An 18,525-nucleotide genomic window follows, 5' to 3' on the forward strand; every position below is an offset into this window, starting at 1 on the left:
TTTACGAAAAATTGGGTTTACTAAAAACATTTTTTTTATTGCCGTTCTAGGCAGTCGAGCATGCGGCCCACCTGATGGTGAGTGGTTACCGTCGCCCATGGACGTCAGCAATGCCAGGGGCAGAGCCAAGCCGCTGCCTATCAAAGCCAAGCTGCTGCTTACCGAAAATATACATATACATAATAATATGATCCCGACAATATACATATAATTCCCTAAACTGAAACGACAACAGAACGCACTAGACTTTAATTTGTATAAAATAGAATACTACTTTACTAAGCTGAGCATTAGTACTTGCAGAGTTTGAGTACTTACAGAGTTTTAGAAATAACTAGCTGTTACCCGTCCGCTTCGCTGGCCATTTAACATTAACATTATTATTTCTCACCCCCACAAAGATTCTCATCATTAACGCCCCCGCAACTGGTGTAGGGAGTCCAACACTCATATAAATATTAGCCTACCCATTAAGTACATGTATTTTCTACATGGATACCAAGTTTCAAGTCAATCGGATGCATGGTTCAGTAGTTATAACGAAACATCCGTAAAAACCACTGTAGACGTATATATTGGTATAGATTTATTAATGTAACGGCTCAATATCGGGGTTTTCATTTTAGAATTTTCAATTTTAGATTAATTTATTAAATGTTCGCAAATAAAGGTACTTATATTATTATAATGTAAGAAATCTTTTAGCCTCGAAATATGCTTTAAAAAGATTAACGTTTTTAGCAAAACAAACGATGAGATTCTGAATTTAGCTAGAACTGGTCAAAAGATAATGGAAATGTGGCACGATCTGTACAAAGAAACCAGGCGTAATATAGAATTGAGTGGTAAAGGCGCAAGATGGGAATTCGATCAGCCATTACTGTTCACACGTACAGACTACATTGGAACTGTGGCTCGGGACTTGGGTGATATTATTCAGGTACACTTAAAGAAAACATTTTATATCTCTACAATATATCCTTAACATAGTTTTTACTTAAAAAAAAACTTTTCATACCGCCTCTGGGCTATAATGTTTTGAACAATTATTGCATATTTTAGGTATGTACATCAAACTTTTTCTCTCTAATGTTGCGAGAAAATCGCTTTTTGATGGTAACATGGAAAAATATACACTTACAAAATAACTATACACTTCGGAACGCGAGAACAGAGATTGCCTCTGGGCTAGAATATTTTGAACAATTATTGCATATTTTAGTAGTGTATATCAAACTTTTTTTCTCTAATGTTGCGAGAAAATCGCTTTATGATGGTAACATGGAAAATATACACTTACAAAATAACTATAGACCTCGGAACGCGGTCAGAGATTATTGTGTATCTTTTCCATTATATTTGCTAGTAGCCTAAAGACCTAGTGCAGCTTCGCGCTGACGGGTAGGTGAAGCGTGAAGCTCACGGGCTAAACTTGAGAGTTTTTTTTAAAACCAGCCCTAGCAAGAGCAGTGCTTCCTAGAATCTACATACCACCGGATCGGAATGGTGGCCCACGGAGAAGATCCGGCGAGAAAGTCAGTGGCTTTTATTACTGGTGGTAGGACCTCTTGTGAGTCCGCGCGGGTAGGTACCACCACCCTGCCTATTTCTGCCGTGAAGCAGTAATGCGTTTCGGTTTGAAGGGTGGGGCAGCCGTTGTAACTATACTTGAGACCTTGGAACTTGTATCTCAAGATGGGTGGCGCATTTACGTCGTAGATGTCTATGGGCTCCAGTAACCACTTAACACCAGGTGGGCTGTGAGCTCGTCCACCCATCTAAGCAATAAAAAAAATTGTGTCTATGGGTTAACTCGCTCGTCGAACTCTTCATCGTAATCTATTTTTGAAATGTCTTACTTTAAACGTTACAAATTCAAATTAAACATTAGCTATTTCTCGAAAACAGGTGCTGATCGATTTTGAGCGTATTTTTGGTCTAGAATTGAAATCGATTATCAGCGACCCAACACAAATCGACGATGTGCGGAAACGGGTCAAGAACCTCGTCTATCCCATAAGGACGGTTGACTTTAGCGTCTTCGTGTTTGACAACAAAGAGAACTGGGATGTAATTATGGGCGACTTTTGGAACGAAGTCCGGTATTTAGAGGACGAGGCCAAGAATTATATCAATCAGAGCTTCGGAAATTTGAGGTGACTAAAGGGTTTTATTGTTTAGTTTGATAGTAGATTGTTTTTTTTTAGTTGTCACTATTTACAAAGATATTTACAAAGATAGAAGATAAGCCCAAAAAAAAACAGATTTGAAAATGGAATCCTGATCTGACTGATCTAAGTACAGATATTCGAGCATACGCCAAGTTCGAACCCACACATATTAGTTTATTTAGGTAGTATAATAACTAATAAGTCTAATAACTGTAATAATAAATAACTATAATATTATTATGTATATTAAAGTTATTTTACTTATTTATTTTAACTATAATATTATTTTTATCATTAATTTATTAGATTTCTGAGACAAAACTAGTAGAATATACTTTACGATTCGAAATAGAAACTTCCTTAATAAAATCAAAACTTCTTTTTTTTTTTTTTTCGAACTCATTTCTTAAAGCAAATGGCTGCATTGTTAAATACTATAATTATATAAACTACCAATAGTATAATATAATTAAAACTATTACGGTTTTTATTCATACATTCTTTATGGTCATTACATTCGTTCCGACTTTTTGAATACTTTACAGCTTTGGTGGACGGCCAAAGGTCGTGGTTTTGAAGTCGTCGTGGCCTAAGGGATAAGACGTCCGGTGCATTCGTATCGAGCGATGCACCCGGTGTTCGAATCTCAGGCGGGTACCAATTTTTCTAATGAAATACGTACTCAACAAATGTTCACGATTGATTTCCACGGTGAAGGAATAACATCGTGTAATAAAAATGAAACCCGCAAAAATTTTAATTTGCGTGATTACTGGTGGTAGGACCTCTTGTGAGTCCGCGCGGCTGGGTACCACCACCCTGCCTATTTCTGCCGTCAAGCAGTAATGCGTCTCGGTTTGAAGGGTGGGGCTGCCGTTGTAACTTACTTGAAACCTTAGAACTTATATCTCAAGGTGGGTGGCGCATTTACGTTGTGGATGTCTATGGGCTCCAGTAAACACTTAACACCAGGTGGGCTGTGAGCTCGTCCACCCATCTAAGCAATAAAAAAAAAAGGTAGTTTTAATTATGTCTACGGATCGTGAAAATATATATTTTACCAATCGAATATTTATCACAGATCATCAGAGGAGGCTCTAACCGTTCTCCTTAAATTTCTCGAGTTTGACACGCGCGAATCGATACGTCGTCAACTCTCGACGAAGTTTGATCTCGTTATGCGACAGTTCATCAAAGAAATAACTGCAATTGAGGACAAATTCACGGTGAGTTTTGGCGTCGCGTTTCAAGGTTTTATTGAAAGAGTGAGTCGGGAACCAACTGTGATTCACTTGACGGCTCGAAATGACTTTTACTGACCGTTTCACTGGCCTAAAGTGTATTATAACATTTAAGGAGTTTCAAAGAATACTATCCGAAAATCTATTTATTAAACAAAAAATTGTGAAAATCATTTATTAGTATTATCGAGCGGAGTCGTATAGAAGTGACTTCAACAGTTTCATAAGTTTAATTACGCTGTCATCTTAATAGGATGCACTACAATCACCATTTTTTTTCTACTTAAGCTGATAGCTTTGAGAGGCTATATCAGCGTTACTTTAGCGTGTAGGTGAGCTCTCGGGACTAGTAAGAGCCGTGCTTCGCAGAATCTACTACCGGATCGGAAACGCGACCCACTGAGAAGATTCGGCGAGGAACTCAGTGGGCTGTAATATCGATGAGAACGACTGTCTAATTAATACGTGTCTCTGTTTAGTTATAGTTGTTAATATATTTATGACAAAATAACAACATTTCGAAAATTAGCTTAAAGACTTTGAACGTTTTTTTTTTTATCTGATAAATTTGAAGATCCGTTTTCGTTTAGCGTTATCGTAAGAATCCACCAATTCTGCGGAACCATCCTCCCGTAGCCGGCGCCATTAGCTGGGCCCGGGCACTTTTCAATAAGATGAAACAGCCCATTATGAAATTTCAAAAGGTCAGTTGTATATCAAATATCAACAATATTTTCGTTACATTTTGCGGCGATTATTTAAAAAAACTGTTATACATGGATGCCTTATCTAACCTATACTATATTTCAACTCACAACTCATAATCATATTGCTTAGATGGTTTACGAGCTCACGGCCCACCTGGTGTTAAGTGTTTACCGGAGCCCATAGACATCTACAATGTAAATGCTGCCCATCTTGAGACATGAGCTGTTAGGTCTCACTTTTAACAGTACAATGGTTGCCCCGCCCTTCAAACCGAAACGCATTACTGCTTCATTGCAAATAGGCAGGGTGGTGGTACCCTACCCATGCGGACTCACAAGACGTCTTAACACCAGTAATTACGCAAATTATAATTTTGCGGGTTTGATTTTTATTCCCCGATGCTATTCCTTCACCGTGGAAGTCAATCGTGAACATTTCTTAAGTACGTATTTAATTACAAAATTTGGTACCCGCTGGTGGGATTCGAACACCGATGCATCGCTACATACGAATGCACCGGAAGTCTTATCCTTTAGGCCACGACGACTTCAAAATTCAATTCAATAAAGTTCAACTTTTAAAACAATATCGTCATTGACTGTTAATCGAAGTATAGTATCCAATAATAAAGTAAAAATGTATGTGATGAGGTACTTTTTTCATTAAATAGACGTGTGAAAGAGACAACGTTCCACTTGGTGTAAATTGATTATCAGAGCCCAAAGAAGTTGCAAGGTGAATGCCACTATTTATATCGAGTCATAAGGTCTTAATTTCAATGGTATAGTATAAAAGTTGTAGCACCCTGCAAACCGAAACTTATTATATTACAGTTTATCTAATTGATACTTAAAACATTGTACAATCGTTAATGGCACTTTGTAGGGTTGTCAATGAACTATTAAAATTATTAACAGGTATCAGAACTAAACGAATGTGAACAGAAGAAAGAGGCGTTCGTACAGTACAAGGCTTTCTCCAAGATCATAAAAGAATACGAAGACACAAAGTATAAGGAATGGGTACAGGACGCTTCTCTCTTCTGTGACAATATGATGAAGAAGAACATTTTGAAGGTTGTCTTCAAAAAAGAAGATGGTAATTATACTTTTTTCCCGTAATGTTTTATTTTTTATTTTTTATCTCACGAGACATAATTAATAATAAAATTTTTGGCGTTTGTCTAACTGCCGAATAAAGCGAAAATTTCTCAGTCTCTAATGGCTTTTAATGAATCCCGACTACATATAAGTCAGATTATGTTTCAGTCGTTCTAACAAGTTCAGGTATTTTTTCGCGTATCGTACGCTACGTATAACGTAATTATCATTGTAAAAATTGGGAATACGAGCACAAAGACATTAACAACGGGAATATCGTTTACTATCTTAAGACAATATGAGGCTGAAGTTTCTAATGTATAACGACTCTGGCACCGTTAAAATTTGGCTATGGTTGCTATGCGACAGAAGCAAGCTGTTGGTACCAAAAGAGTCTCATACATTAATTTTCAGGTTTGAGCCCCGTGAGCTCACCTACTAGCCACGGTTACGCTGAAATAGCCCCTAAGGCTATCAGCTTAGGTAGGAAAAAAAAAAAAAAAAAACCTTATTTATGAAATAAACTGCTACAAAACTCGAATAACGCTGATGCGTATAAGCTCGTCAAGAACGACTTTAAAGATGATGATAGCATTATTGACGATAGGGGACGTACTGAAATATGAATTAATTGCACGTTCTAGTATAAATCGTGAAAATTTTCAATGCAATTTAGACTTTGACTTCATTTTGAGTGAGTTGTGGTGTGTATAGTGTTCGGTAATCCCTTTTCACTAGGTAGGTTGGACGTAGCCTACGATTATGTCAGGAATAAAGTTTTGAATGTAAGCTTTTACTGTTTTAATAGGATGTAAGTTAAATAATTGTGTTTTTTTTTATTTACAAGCTGCGTCGACAGTTGAAGGTAATTTTGTTTTAATCATTTGATACTTGATTAATAATTATAAAAATATTTTTTTATTTGTCTCACAAACTCAGGGGTGTTTTCAAGTTTAAGCAACAAATTATTTAATGAAAGAAGTTTGCTCTAAAAAAAAAATTAAAAAAAAATAATAATAAAAAATTTGTTTAGATGGGACGAGCTCACAGCCCACCTGGTGTTAAGTGGGTTTTCTTTTATTTATTTTTATTGCCGTATAGGCAGACGAGCATACGGCCCACCTGATGGTGAGTGGTTACCGTCACTCATGGACGTCAGCAATGCCAAGGGCAGATCCAAGCCGATGCCCACTGTTAAACTGGTTACTGGAGCCCATAGACATCTATAACGTAAATGCGCTACCCACCTTGAGATATAAGCTCCTACCACCAGTAAAAATCCTTTAATTTAACCAGATCCAGTGCCACAAAAGGCCCGAGGCATGCAACTGACAGCGGCGGGTCGGGCACACGTCGCCAAGAAAAAGGCTTCAAACACTTCTCTAAAACCGCTCGACATCGTCAACAAGGAGATCGCCGATAAACGTCGGAGAGATAAGGCTTGTAAGAAAATATTTAAGTTCGAAACAGATTCATCACAAAATTAAGGTCAGATGTCTAGCCAGATAGATAATAAATTCGCCTTCACCTCTAACACTAGGAGCAGGCTTAGGAATCCCGGTAACCGTACTCGTAGAACTCGACAAAGAGAAGCAGCTGCTCTTGAGTTGTTAGGTCTTCTTCGGAGGCGCTCGGGCAGCTGTTAGCAAATCCCACCCCTCCTACCTGAGCCTTTGCTCGCGTACCTGTCCTGGTGAAACCGAATAGGCCTCCGAGCACCCAGTAATCCTTCAATCATAAAAAAAACATATTATATTAATCATGTATCATATATTATACGGCTTCTAGTTGATACGATATTATGCCACACTAGCCTCCATGGTATATTAATATTTCTACTCACATCTTATATCTTATTGAGATGGTGTTGAGTAGTACAAAGATACGGTTGGGTAGAGATACGTAATCCCGTCAGTTTAAGCAACACTAATGATACAAAACCTAATCATTACTTATTCAATGTGCTTGTCGCTACCGGAGCACGTCATCACCACACGCATGCTGCAACTCAGATTGACGCAGTCGCAGTCGATGTGTCAGATAACCTAACGAACGTCCAAATAGTAAAGGGTGAGCATAAGCAATCAAATGATGCATGACTGTGCTAGGTAGGCTAGCTAGGTCGCAAAACGCCTTTTTTTTTAAAAAAGAAACAGTTTTTTTTTTCTACAGTAATAGTAATAAGTAATACTTTTCTGTACCCGCAATTCTTTCAATGCTCTCATAGTAATGCTGATGAGGATTCCCGGTCAACATTACGAAAACGTTCGCTCTCCAAGCTCCGTGTCTCTGCTTGCGAAGGAAGGACTGGTATTATTATTAAGTCAATTTATGTATAAAATATTATTAAAAGATTTTTATTCTTCTCCCAGAATTCTAGTCTCGTATAGTTAATTGGCGTTTCTGTAATTTTAATAAATGATGAAAGGAGAAATTTTACTAAATACGTCACATACACTTCTGTATTCTTTGTTCAATATAGTAATTGCATTATAACCTAATGTAATATTTAATAAATTGTAACAAATGCATGTTGATGGACAAATCGATTGCTAACTAATTTTTATTTTTATTCGGATGTGAAAAAAGTATGGTTCTGTATATTACAGACGGACGTGACATGGCGTGATTTGACCGTGCACAAATTGATACAAGAATACAATTTAGAATTTCAACCAAATTTCGATAAAGACTTGTTCTTGGTCATACACGAATCTGAATTGATGGAACAATTAGGTACGCGAAATTCTTAGTATTATTTTATTCTTACGTATTTTACGAAAATTAAATAAACTTTCAGCAGTACTTTTTTGTAATTAATTTATATATATTTAAAGGATTAGTCTGTATTTGACTGTAGCTAATATTATTCTTATACGTATTGAATCCATAGCGAGAGAACGTATCCTAATGAAGCGCGGGTAGGTTCCACTATTCTGCCTATTTTTGCAGCGAAGCCATTTTAGCCGTCGTCTGTTCAGATTTAAAGAGTGGGGCAACCGGTATTCAATACCATTGAGACTTCTACATGTCATTCAATGTGTGACGGTATTTATGTTCTAGTATTGATAAGCTTTCAGTGACCTAAGAATAGAATAATCACAAAACTTTGATCCCCTCTTTAGTCAAGCATAACAGCACTTACAACATTAACTGTAATTTGAACAACATATGTTACAACATCTACCGATCTGCCTATGTATATTCAAAAGTAAATACTACAATTTGTAAACATTTATAAACATAAACAAGCTTTATCTAGTCTTTAGTGTGCTGTCCTACGGGAATCCGGATTCAATTGCCGGTCCGAGTTGCTATATTTATTTCGTGTTTTCAATACAGTACGTGTGTTCTGTTCCCTTAATAAACAATCTACAATTCTAGCTTGGCCGTTCAGTTTGGAAGTTTATTTGTTCATTTACAATTTATCATTCAGTATTTTATTTACATCCAAAAGAACCTTCAGATAAAAACTGTAACTACTTTTGAATTCGTAAACCTTATCAAATTGTTGCTTGTTTGTTTAGTTATTGCTTTTCTTCTAATAAATCGCAGCTACTTAATAACCTATCGATGTGTGTTTTATAAAATATCTCACTTTCAGGTTTTGACGTACCATCGAACGTAAGAGATGTAGCCATGCAAAAATCTCGGCTGTTTTACGAGTTGGAAGCCTTGAGCAAGATCATCGCTAAGTACAATAAGAATGCATCGTCACTGAGTCCATCGGAAACGTATCTGATGAAGCGTCACCTCCTTGACATGGAAAGGCACATACTGCCGGGCCTGACGCGGATCACTTGGACCGCTCTCGGAATTAATGATTACATTAAGGACATTACTAAAGGTATTTTTCTTGGAATTGTAACAGAGATCATTAAAGCAAGCGCGGATAAATAAATAAAATCAATAAACAACTACTATTTAATAAATATGTGTGGTAAATACTTGTTAATTGCAATTTGCCAACAACTTTAGACCCACCTACTTGGCGGTTTCTACAGGTTTCATAAATCAAAACGGCTCTATTGCAGCGATAATTACTCGCTTATAACTGAAATCACACAAGTGCATATATTGTAGCAAAAGCTTGATATTTTTCTACTTACATCTCTAGGATAGTAAAATATTTTCGTTGATTTTGATTAATTTATTATTAATATTTTTTTTATGTTTGAGAGATTACTGTTGGCTCGGAGGCCTTTCCAGTTTTACCAGGGCAGGTGTGATAACTATAGGACCTAATTACTTAGACGAAGAGATCAAGCAAACTTGACGTGGGAATCGAATCCATGGCCTTCGGCGCAACAAACAGGGCCACTAACTGCTACTGTACCTCCGAGTCGATCACATCTTCCAAGTAGAAATCTTCTCCTTTCACAGATATTGCAGAAACAAACAAAAACAATAATTCGGTTAATGAATTTTAACTAACTTATACAACACTTTTTTTTTATCATAGGCGAAAATTCGCTACAAGCCGTGTATCAACAGTTGAAGATGGTCGAGAAAGAGATTCAGTTTTTAATAAATCAACTTCAAGAGTTCGATCTGTTTCCAGTAGTTCGGCCAAAAAATTATAAAGATCCCGAAACCGGAATACCTGACGACACTTGGATATATCCTTGCAAGGTTAATAGTTCCGAAAATTCCCTTCATAATATTTCCGAAACCTTTTTTTTTATTGCTTAGATGGTTGGACGAGCTCACAGCCCACTTGGTGTTAAGTGGTTACTGGAGCCCATAGACATCCACAACGTAAATGCGCCACCCACCTTGAGATATAAGTTCTAAGGTCTCAAGTATAGTAACGACGGCTGCCCCACCCTTCAAACCGAAACGCATTACTGCTTCACGGCAGAAACAGGCAGGGTGGCGGTACCCATCCGCGCGGACTCAGAAGAGGTCCTACCACCAGTAATTACGCAAATTATAATTTTGCGGGTTTGTTTTTTATTACACGATGTTATTCCTTCACCATGGAAGTCAATCGTAAACATTTGCTAAGTACGTATTTCATTAGAAAAATTATTACCCGCCTGAGATTCGAACATCGGTGCATCGCTCAACACGAATGCACCGGACGTCTTATCCTTTAGGCCACGACGACTTCCTAAAGTCGACGGCGACCTTAACGCTAACCAAACTTTTGTTAATGGAATTATATCATAAGTATTATGTGCATATGTCAAGGTAAAATTTAAATATCTCACTAACTTTAGCATTTCTACTTGAAACATGTTTTACCAACGCCTATTGATAATATCTGAGACACATAAAACATTGTTTTAACATAATACCAGTTTGTCTGGCGGCTTAAATTGGTAATTATTCCTATTTATTTATTTTTTATTTTTATTGCCCTTGTAGGCAGACGGGCATACGGCCCATGGTAAGTGGTTACCGTCACCCATGGACTTCAGTAATGCCAGGGGCAAAGTAAAGCCACTGCCTACCGCTTAATACTCTCCACAAGCCTCGTTTGAAGAAGGACATGCCATAGCGCTCGAGAAACACCGTGGAGGGGAGCTCATTCCATAGCCGGATGGTACGTGGCAAGAAAGACCTCTGGAAACGCACTGCCGATGAACGCAGCGGTTCCAGATAATATGGATGAACTCTGCTCCGCTCTGCTATTTATCCCTGACTTTGTTCTGCGGTGTCGTACCGAGTGAGAATATTCATGTCAGTGTCTGTAAAGGCTTAAAGCCTATATGTACTAGGGGAGCTTTAGGTACGACTTTTCCTTCCAAAGACAGATGATTATACGGCCCACCGTCAGCCACCGTTAGGGGGTCCCCCGTTGCTCAAAGATATCAACAATTCCATGCAAAACTCTAATCTCTATTGCTTTTGTCACAGCGTTGGTCCTTAGTAATTTAATTGTAGTCCTTACTGTCCTAACATCGGCAGTAGAACACATTATAGCCTGCAGGTTATTGACAACGATACCACTTATTCCTATCGTAAAGCAACGTTCTTTACGAAAGGTAGGGCTATTGGTCCAATGCAATTGAAATTTTGATCTCATATCTCAAGACGGACAAAGATATATACGATATGTTGCCAAAGGGCCATGAGCTCGTATAAATGTCTATACGGAGAAAACTAGATGTAAGCTCCAGATTGAACAATTTCTAAGTATCTCTTTACCACTTTTAAGCATGATCTCTTCACCCCTTTGACACGCAGACATATTTCGTGGAAGTGGAAAACGAAAGATTGGAACGTGTAGCAGGACTCTCACGTATTTACGACCGCATCGGTCCCATACTCATGAAGCTCGAATATTTGATCCTTGGAACGAGTTCCGGGAGATCAGAGGTCATGGCGTCTTATTACGCTTACTGGGAGAAAAAGATATTCAAATGTCTTGTGAAGTGAGTATTGAACTTGAAAAGTTAATGGTATTGCAAAAAAAATGTGGTTGCCACCACTAGAATGTGGTTGGTACCACTTATTTATGCGATCGCAGAACCAAATCTATGTTCAATATACCGGTAATCGATGTAATGGGTTTTTTTTCTTTTTTCCTACCTATGCTGATAGCCTTGAGAAGCTATAACAACTTCGCCCTAACGTTTAGATGAGCTCACGGGGCTCAAACCGGAGTGTTGCTAACACTGGCCCTAGCAAGAGCAGTGCTTCGCAGAATCTACCACTGGGTCGGAAACGCGACCCACTGAGAAGATCCGGCGGAGAAACTCAGTGGGCTAGAGGAAACTAACTTGCCTCTACGCCAGTAAAAATTTTAATGTGTGCTCATATAACAGTTTCACCTTGGAGAACTTGGAGCATTTCCAACAAATGCTCAGTGAGAAAACTCCGCTGTTCCAAGTGGACGCTGTGCTAGTCCCGCCAGACATCACCATGCGCCCAACGTCTTCGGAAGTCTGTAATATACTCGGATATAATATTAAACATTTCTTAAACAGGTATTGTTTGTTTTGGTTTTCCTCTTTTATGATGATGAAAAGTCTTCTCCGATCACTACCACCGCAGGCTATGAAAATTTATCAAAAATTGTTATTGTTCTGGCTTTCTCTTAGCGCGGCAACCATTGATCTACAGGTTTTTAAAAAAGAAATACTTCGGCAAAATTCACTTAGGTTGTTATCTTGTTCATTGCAAGAGTCTACAACGTTTTGAAGCCTGTTTTAAAGATTTATCTCCAACCTATCTGCAGTCAATATGGCTGTGATTGTGAAAGATATTGGAGATATAACCCAAGTAGGGTTGACGTCAGGCAGACGGCCGCTATTAAAAGTCATGCCAAAAACCTATGCAGCATGATAAAAACTGCTGCGACTTCACATAATATGGTATAAGGTCAAGAAGAATAGTCATAAAATCTTACTCATAGTACTTGAAGTATGCATTTTACTCATATCTATAATGAAGATACTGAACTGCAAACTGCAAACTCAAATCTGTAGAAATTTCTTTATTAACCTTCACAACTTCTTGTCACACTCTAATTTTTCGCCAGACTAACTGCGTTTCCACGTTGGATGAAGAAGACATGTCTACCGTGTCCACCACAGCGAGTCGCTGGAGCGACCGGCAATGAATATTACGTGTTCTCATACTTTGAAGACATCCTGAGAGTTGTAGCCATCAACGACATAACATTACTCATACAGGACACTATATATCGACTGACGCAAGACATAAACAGCTACATACAAAAGTAAGTACGTAGATAATCCCGTCATATGGTTTTGTAAGTACTCCAACAAATAAATTGGGACATGGTGCATTGCTTTTACTTGAAATAAGATCTCGAAGACAGTGTGCTTTAAGAGACTTTTCATTAGACCATAGAACTAACTAACTTTCTCTTGTTTTTCAAGACTTAAAATCCCCAAAATTGAATACTTGTCTGTTTTTGAGACAAATCCAAAACTTAAAAGAGAAATATTTTTATCAGACGAATACGGAATGGTATCGCAAAAACCACATGCGAATGGATATAGGCATTGCGTTTTTCCGTGGTTTGCACTAACCCTCAAAGGAAAAGATTTTTGTTTCTATTTAAATGACTTAGGCTCCCCACGTTTTCTGGCAAAGTATATTCGATATTATTACTAATAGCGCAGTTTTTCATCACGTTACTTTCAGATGGCATAAATATCAACACTTGTGGGCATTCGACAAGAGTCTTTCCTGCGAGAAATACATTCAGAAGCACGAACAAATATATAAATACGATGAGAAATTCTTCTTTTTCGAAGATATAATTTCAGATCTCAATACACATGTCAAGTTTGTTGATGTCGGAGCGGTGCGAGTGAATCTGAGACCAATTATAAAGCAAATACAAGATCATGCTTTAGAATGGAAGAATATTTTAGGCAATTGCATTGCTTCTAAAACCAAAATGAACATGTATGATTTGAAGAACCAAATTGAAGTAAGTACTTTTGTGTACTTTTTCAATGCCATCTCTGTGATCTGAATTCAAAAAACTACAACGAATTTGTAATCTCTTTCAAATGTCACTGGCCCGATAGCTAAGTTGTCCGGCTTATTCGTCATGACTGATGAGACCATGACAACGACTTTCACAATTAGTTTAAAGTTGAAAATTACTAATTTTACCTAATTATTGATGGTAAGACGTAGTATATCCTACATGGGTGGTTACCATCATCCTGTTTTATCCTGCATTTGAATAATACAGCTGCTATTACTAGTAAAATTTATTCCATGAGCTCGAATTCATGTCTCAAAGTGGATAGTGATATTCACGGTCGTCTTTTACTATCAAATAGCTTCTGTGCTTGTAGATATATTTTGGGTGATTGCTGTAACCCACATATTTTATGTATGTGTTAGTATCTAAAAGTGGGTTAGGTACAGCTTGATATACAAGTTTATTTAAGCTTCACTTTATCTCTAACTATTTAATTTACAATATTTATTTTATATTTATAATTTTACAAAAAAATTGAGATGTAAAAAGGATTAAAATAAACATAAAAACCTTTTCAGAGTCTTCGGATGACAATAAACATGAATATTAAAGGTTTAGAAGATTTCAAATTAGTAATGGCGACCATCACACAAGTACAACAAATGACAATAACTGCAGAAGTGAAATACCGCGGTATGCAGGAAATATTCCACATGTTGAAACAGCACGGTATAAATGTGAGTGTCTAAAAAAAAACTTTTTGATCCTTTTGACCGATTTTAATACAATTTCTCTAGGGCTGTGTGTCCGCCCAGTTTGTAGTACTTTTCCGCCTATTTTCCACCGCGACTTTCCGGTTTTTAGAATGTGACAACCATAGTACACTACAAGTAAAATTTTCCTCTAATGCCGTCAAAAGGATGGCCGAATTTCACGTTAAGTTGTCCAATGGATTCCATTAACCACTTAGCATTAAGAACGCGTCAGCTCTTCCTTTTGAATAATGATAATTTTCAGTAAAGACCGTTGGTTAATTGACATGAGCTATAGTACCAAATTCAAACCTTGCTCGACAGATTTGCATATAGCTTATTATTTGCAAACAGTATCACTGAAATAGGTACTTCCTATTTCGAACAGCCAAAGACAAGTCTTCTTCGAATATATCCTCCCCAACACTACTAAAATTTTGTTATCATGCTGTCCTGTTACAGTATTTATATGTATAAGCTACTAGCCATACTCGCCCGCTTCGCTGGGCATTTAAAATTAACAATATTATTTGTTATCATTATTATTAGGGAGTCCAACACTCATATAAATATTAGCCTATTTATTAAGTACATGTATTTTCTACACGGATACCAAGTTTCAAGTCAATCGGATGCATGTTTCAGTTGTTATAACGGAACATCCGTAAAAACCACTTTAGATTTATATATTAGTAAGTATAGATGATTTTGCAAACAAATCTGTCAACATAATATCCAATAAAACTTGTAACAATAGAACCATTTCTTCAATTGAAACACTTAATAATTCTCAGAAAGTAATACTATATCCAAAATATTAGGTGACAGACGAAGACTTACAATTTGCTAAGAGCCTCGAAGCGTCTTGGGGTAGTCTATACCAAACTTCGTTGTTCCGCGGGAACACATTGGAACAAACAAAAGAGAAATTCTCCAAGTTGAATGTTGTTGAGATATCGAATTTCCTCAAAGAACTCGACGATTTCGTGGAAAAGTTCGATAACGAAGGACCGGCGACTGTGGAAGACGATATGGATAGAGGGTTACTGCTTATGGAGGTAACATATACTTGAACATGGTTCCACGTATTTTACTATATTAAAAAAATTTCCAAATACATTTACGAGCGTTACAATCTTTTATTACCGAGCATATAAACTCGTAGCTAGCTTGGTTGATTGGTTGGTATAATTATTATTTTTCTAACTTCGTTATATTATAAAATTTGATTTTCACCCTTTAACGTATAAGTTACTTAAGAACACATTTTGGCTACTTAATAATAAAAAATCTGGTACTTTTTAGTGAATATGCATGTTAGAATAGTACAACAATATGAACCCACCAAGCATCTTGATTATTAGGCCGCGAACGCTTTTAAATTGGGTAACGCGATTATGTGATTTGTTCACGTCATTGTGAAAGGTCCCATTTTGGAGACTGAATGGGTACAATTCTGATATATTGTCTTGAAAGCTCTGTATACGTCAGGGATGAGAAGTTCGTTCACGAGCTAACAGCTTATCTGTACTGTGTCTCGGTTTCACCATTAGCGGTGAGAGTTATGCTTTAAACGCGTGCCAGACGACTAGCGCAGCAAACGAAATTATTCTTAAAAATATAATTCTCAAGCTCTAGCGGATCAAGCGATTGAAATTAAAGACACAGTTTGGTAAACATTAGATATTTACCTAAGAATACAGAAAATTAGTATTGTTTTTTGTCTCTTAATATCCTTTTAATTTCTATCAATAAAAATATGCATCATAGGGATTTTGCACTGCCTCTCCGGTATTCTTTTTTTTCTCTGCGAAGAGGCTGTCCAAGCTTTGGAGAAAGTATATGTATATCGGCGCAAGGTCTCGTGAATACGGTAGATAACGTAAAATCGTCGGATCTTAGCGTCCCCTTACGTGAGCGCGGATTGGGCCTCGGGGCCTTTTGCCCGTGCGTAAGCTCCCAGCCTGACGAGGCAGGTGTAATGAATACATATGAAATGTATATGACAGTAAAGGAAGGAACGGTTGTGGAAAGCGGAGCTTGTTGAAAGCCAGTCTCCAGGGGTCCCCACAGCTGTCGAGGATCCTTTAACTCCGCACGATTTTCGGGGGTTGAAGGAGCTCATGCGGTAATGTCTTACCATGAGGTAGCCTGACGTGCAACGGGGCAATGTTATGGAGATGCTCGTGGGGGTCGCTTTCGGCTCGCTTGTACATTTTACGGGCATTATCCATTACCACGGATACTTTAGATTCCAAACAGAGTCAGCATCTTTGTTAAGTATATAGCAATACACAACAACATACTCGTACTATCTCGAAGCTGTTCATATGATGTGGAATATAAACTCTATCTATCTTCTATCTATATAAATAAAAATTAATTGCTGTTCGTTAGTCTCGCTAAAACTCGGGAACGGCTGGACCGATTTGGCTAATTTTGGTCTTGAATTATTTGTGGAAATCCAGAGAAGGTTTAAAAGGTAAATAAATATGAAAATGCTCGGAATGAAATAAAAATAACAATTTTGTTTTCCCTTTGATTTGTCCCCCGTCGGACGGATACCTTTTGTTTCTTTTAAGTTTATTTTATACAAAATTTTTGGTTTTTCATATATGATTGAGGCACTACGAAGTCTGCCGGGTCAGCTAGTCTTTCATATATTATTTTCCAAAATAAATCTCTATTCTATTGATAGGAATATGGAAAATATATCGATGAATTGGAATCGCGAAAAAAAATGCTGCAAGCGGCAGAACAACTCTTTGACAATCCACTAGCGGACTTTTCGAATTTCAATCGCACTAAAGCAGATTATTCAGCAATGGATCAAATATACAAAATATACAAAGCCCAAAAGAACGCCAGAGAAGTCTGGGCTAAGACTCTGTGGGTGAATTTGAATCCACAAGCATTGGTTGATGGAATCGAACAATTCTTCAAAGAATACAGGTAATAATTAATATTCTTTTCTTTTGACTACTTGAATAGGCTTGAAAGAGAAAATGCATATAAAAGAGTGTCAGTGCAGAGATGACGTTCTATAGGCATAAATGGAAAAAATGGCTGAACCCAAATAATGGCTTAAGAGTAAGTAGAAGAAGAATAAAAACGGGTCATAATTATTAGAAACTTGATTAAAAATTTAACGCTGGTTAATAAAAAAGAAAAATTCCATAGCTAAACAAATTACTTTATTTTTAGAAAACTGCCAAAAGTTGTCCGTCTAAGCAGCACAGGACTGATGCTTGATCTTAAAATGAAACAATTCAAAGGTGTTGTGCCCTTGATGGTATCTTTGAAAAACGAGGCGATGCGGGAGAGACATTGGAAAGAACTCATGGCAAAGACTGGTAAGAGCCATAAATACTATTACTAATTTTATTTCTGTCATTAATAGTGATAATTTTAAAAAATAAATAATGTTTGAATAGGGCACTTCGTGTGATTACCGTCTTTATGTATTTACACCCTGATCACAAGTCTCATTGGTTAGGATACAGTTCATAAATAACTATCAGAATACAATGCTTTTATTTGCGTACCGAAATACGCTATGTAGATACCAAAAAAAATTCGTGCGTGAATCAACCCTAATAAATTACGATTATAAGAAATAAATAAGACCTTCATAGAATAAAATAAATGTCCTAATTCCATCATCAATGAAGTTCATGCTCATAAATAAGATAATTCTGAACTTGGATTTAACGGTTTGTCGGCATCATGGTATCATGGGGACTGGATTGGATTTCTGGTCGCTGTTTGTCAAAGAAATTTTGTATTCGCTATAGTGACTTGTTCTTGTCTCGCAATGGTCCTTTTAACTTAATACAGCATAAAACCCTAGCTTGTTCGTTGAGTGTGGAGCGATCAATTTAACTTGTTTACTGATTTCACAAGATGTAACAAATAACGAACTTTCGATTTTCGTATGCTATTTTTTGATAGTGAAATTTTACGATGCGCGCGCACCGTGACACAAAATTAACAGAATGAAGTTGCCCACTAAATCGCTCATTACAATACGACCGACGTAACATGGCGTGTCTGAATATAGCCGCAGGTGAACTTTCCGAACCGTACCGAGAATTACCGAATTTATACGATGTCAAGAAAAGGGATGTTCAATATGCG

At 37.2% G+C, this 18,525-nt stretch overlaps 1 protein-coding gene across 1 annotated transcript in view; it reads left to right on the plus strand.

Annotated features, from left to right (window-relative positions):
* The window catches only part of Dhc98D (Dynein heavy chain at 89D), a 109,075-nt gene that overhangs the window by 17,834 nt on the left and 72,716 nt on the right, over positions 1-18,525 (plus strand). Inside the window, exons 16-33 of the mRNA XM_089735420.1 lie at positions 742-940; positions 1,909-2,156; positions 3,253-3,397; positions 4,003-4,116; positions 5,038-5,218; positions 6,517-6,663; positions 7,448-7,530; positions 7,830-7,956; positions 8,825-9,067; positions 9,683-9,852; positions 11,413-11,600; positions 11,994-12,155; positions 12,710-12,910; positions 13,342-13,633; positions 14,215-14,373; positions 15,210-15,446; positions 17,087-17,340; positions 17,593-17,741. Of these exons, the coding sequence (XP_089591546.1) occupies positions 742-940; positions 1,909-2,156; positions 3,253-3,397; positions 4,003-4,116; positions 5,038-5,218; positions 6,517-6,663; positions 7,448-7,530; positions 7,830-7,956; positions 8,825-9,067; positions 9,683-9,852; positions 11,413-11,600; positions 11,994-12,155; positions 12,710-12,910; positions 13,342-13,633; positions 14,215-14,373; positions 15,210-15,446; positions 17,087-17,340; positions 17,593-17,741 (3,299 nt within the window). The remainder of the gene's footprint in view (positions 1-741; positions 941-1,908; positions 2,157-3,252; positions 3,398-4,002; positions 4,117-5,037; positions 5,219-6,516; positions 6,664-7,447; positions 7,531-7,829; positions 7,957-8,824; positions 9,068-9,682; positions 9,853-11,412; positions 11,601-11,993; positions 12,156-12,709; positions 12,911-13,341; positions 13,634-14,214; positions 14,374-15,209; positions 15,447-17,086; positions 17,341-17,592; positions 17,742-18,525) is intronic.

The sequence above is a fragment of the Bombyx mandarina genome, chromosome 19, assembly GCF_030267445.1.
Source record: "Bombyx mandarina strain Sakado chromosome 19, ASM3026744v2".
NCBI classification, from domain to species: Eukaryota; Metazoa; Arthropoda; class Insecta; order Lepidoptera; family Bombycidae; genus Bombyx; species Bombyx mandarina.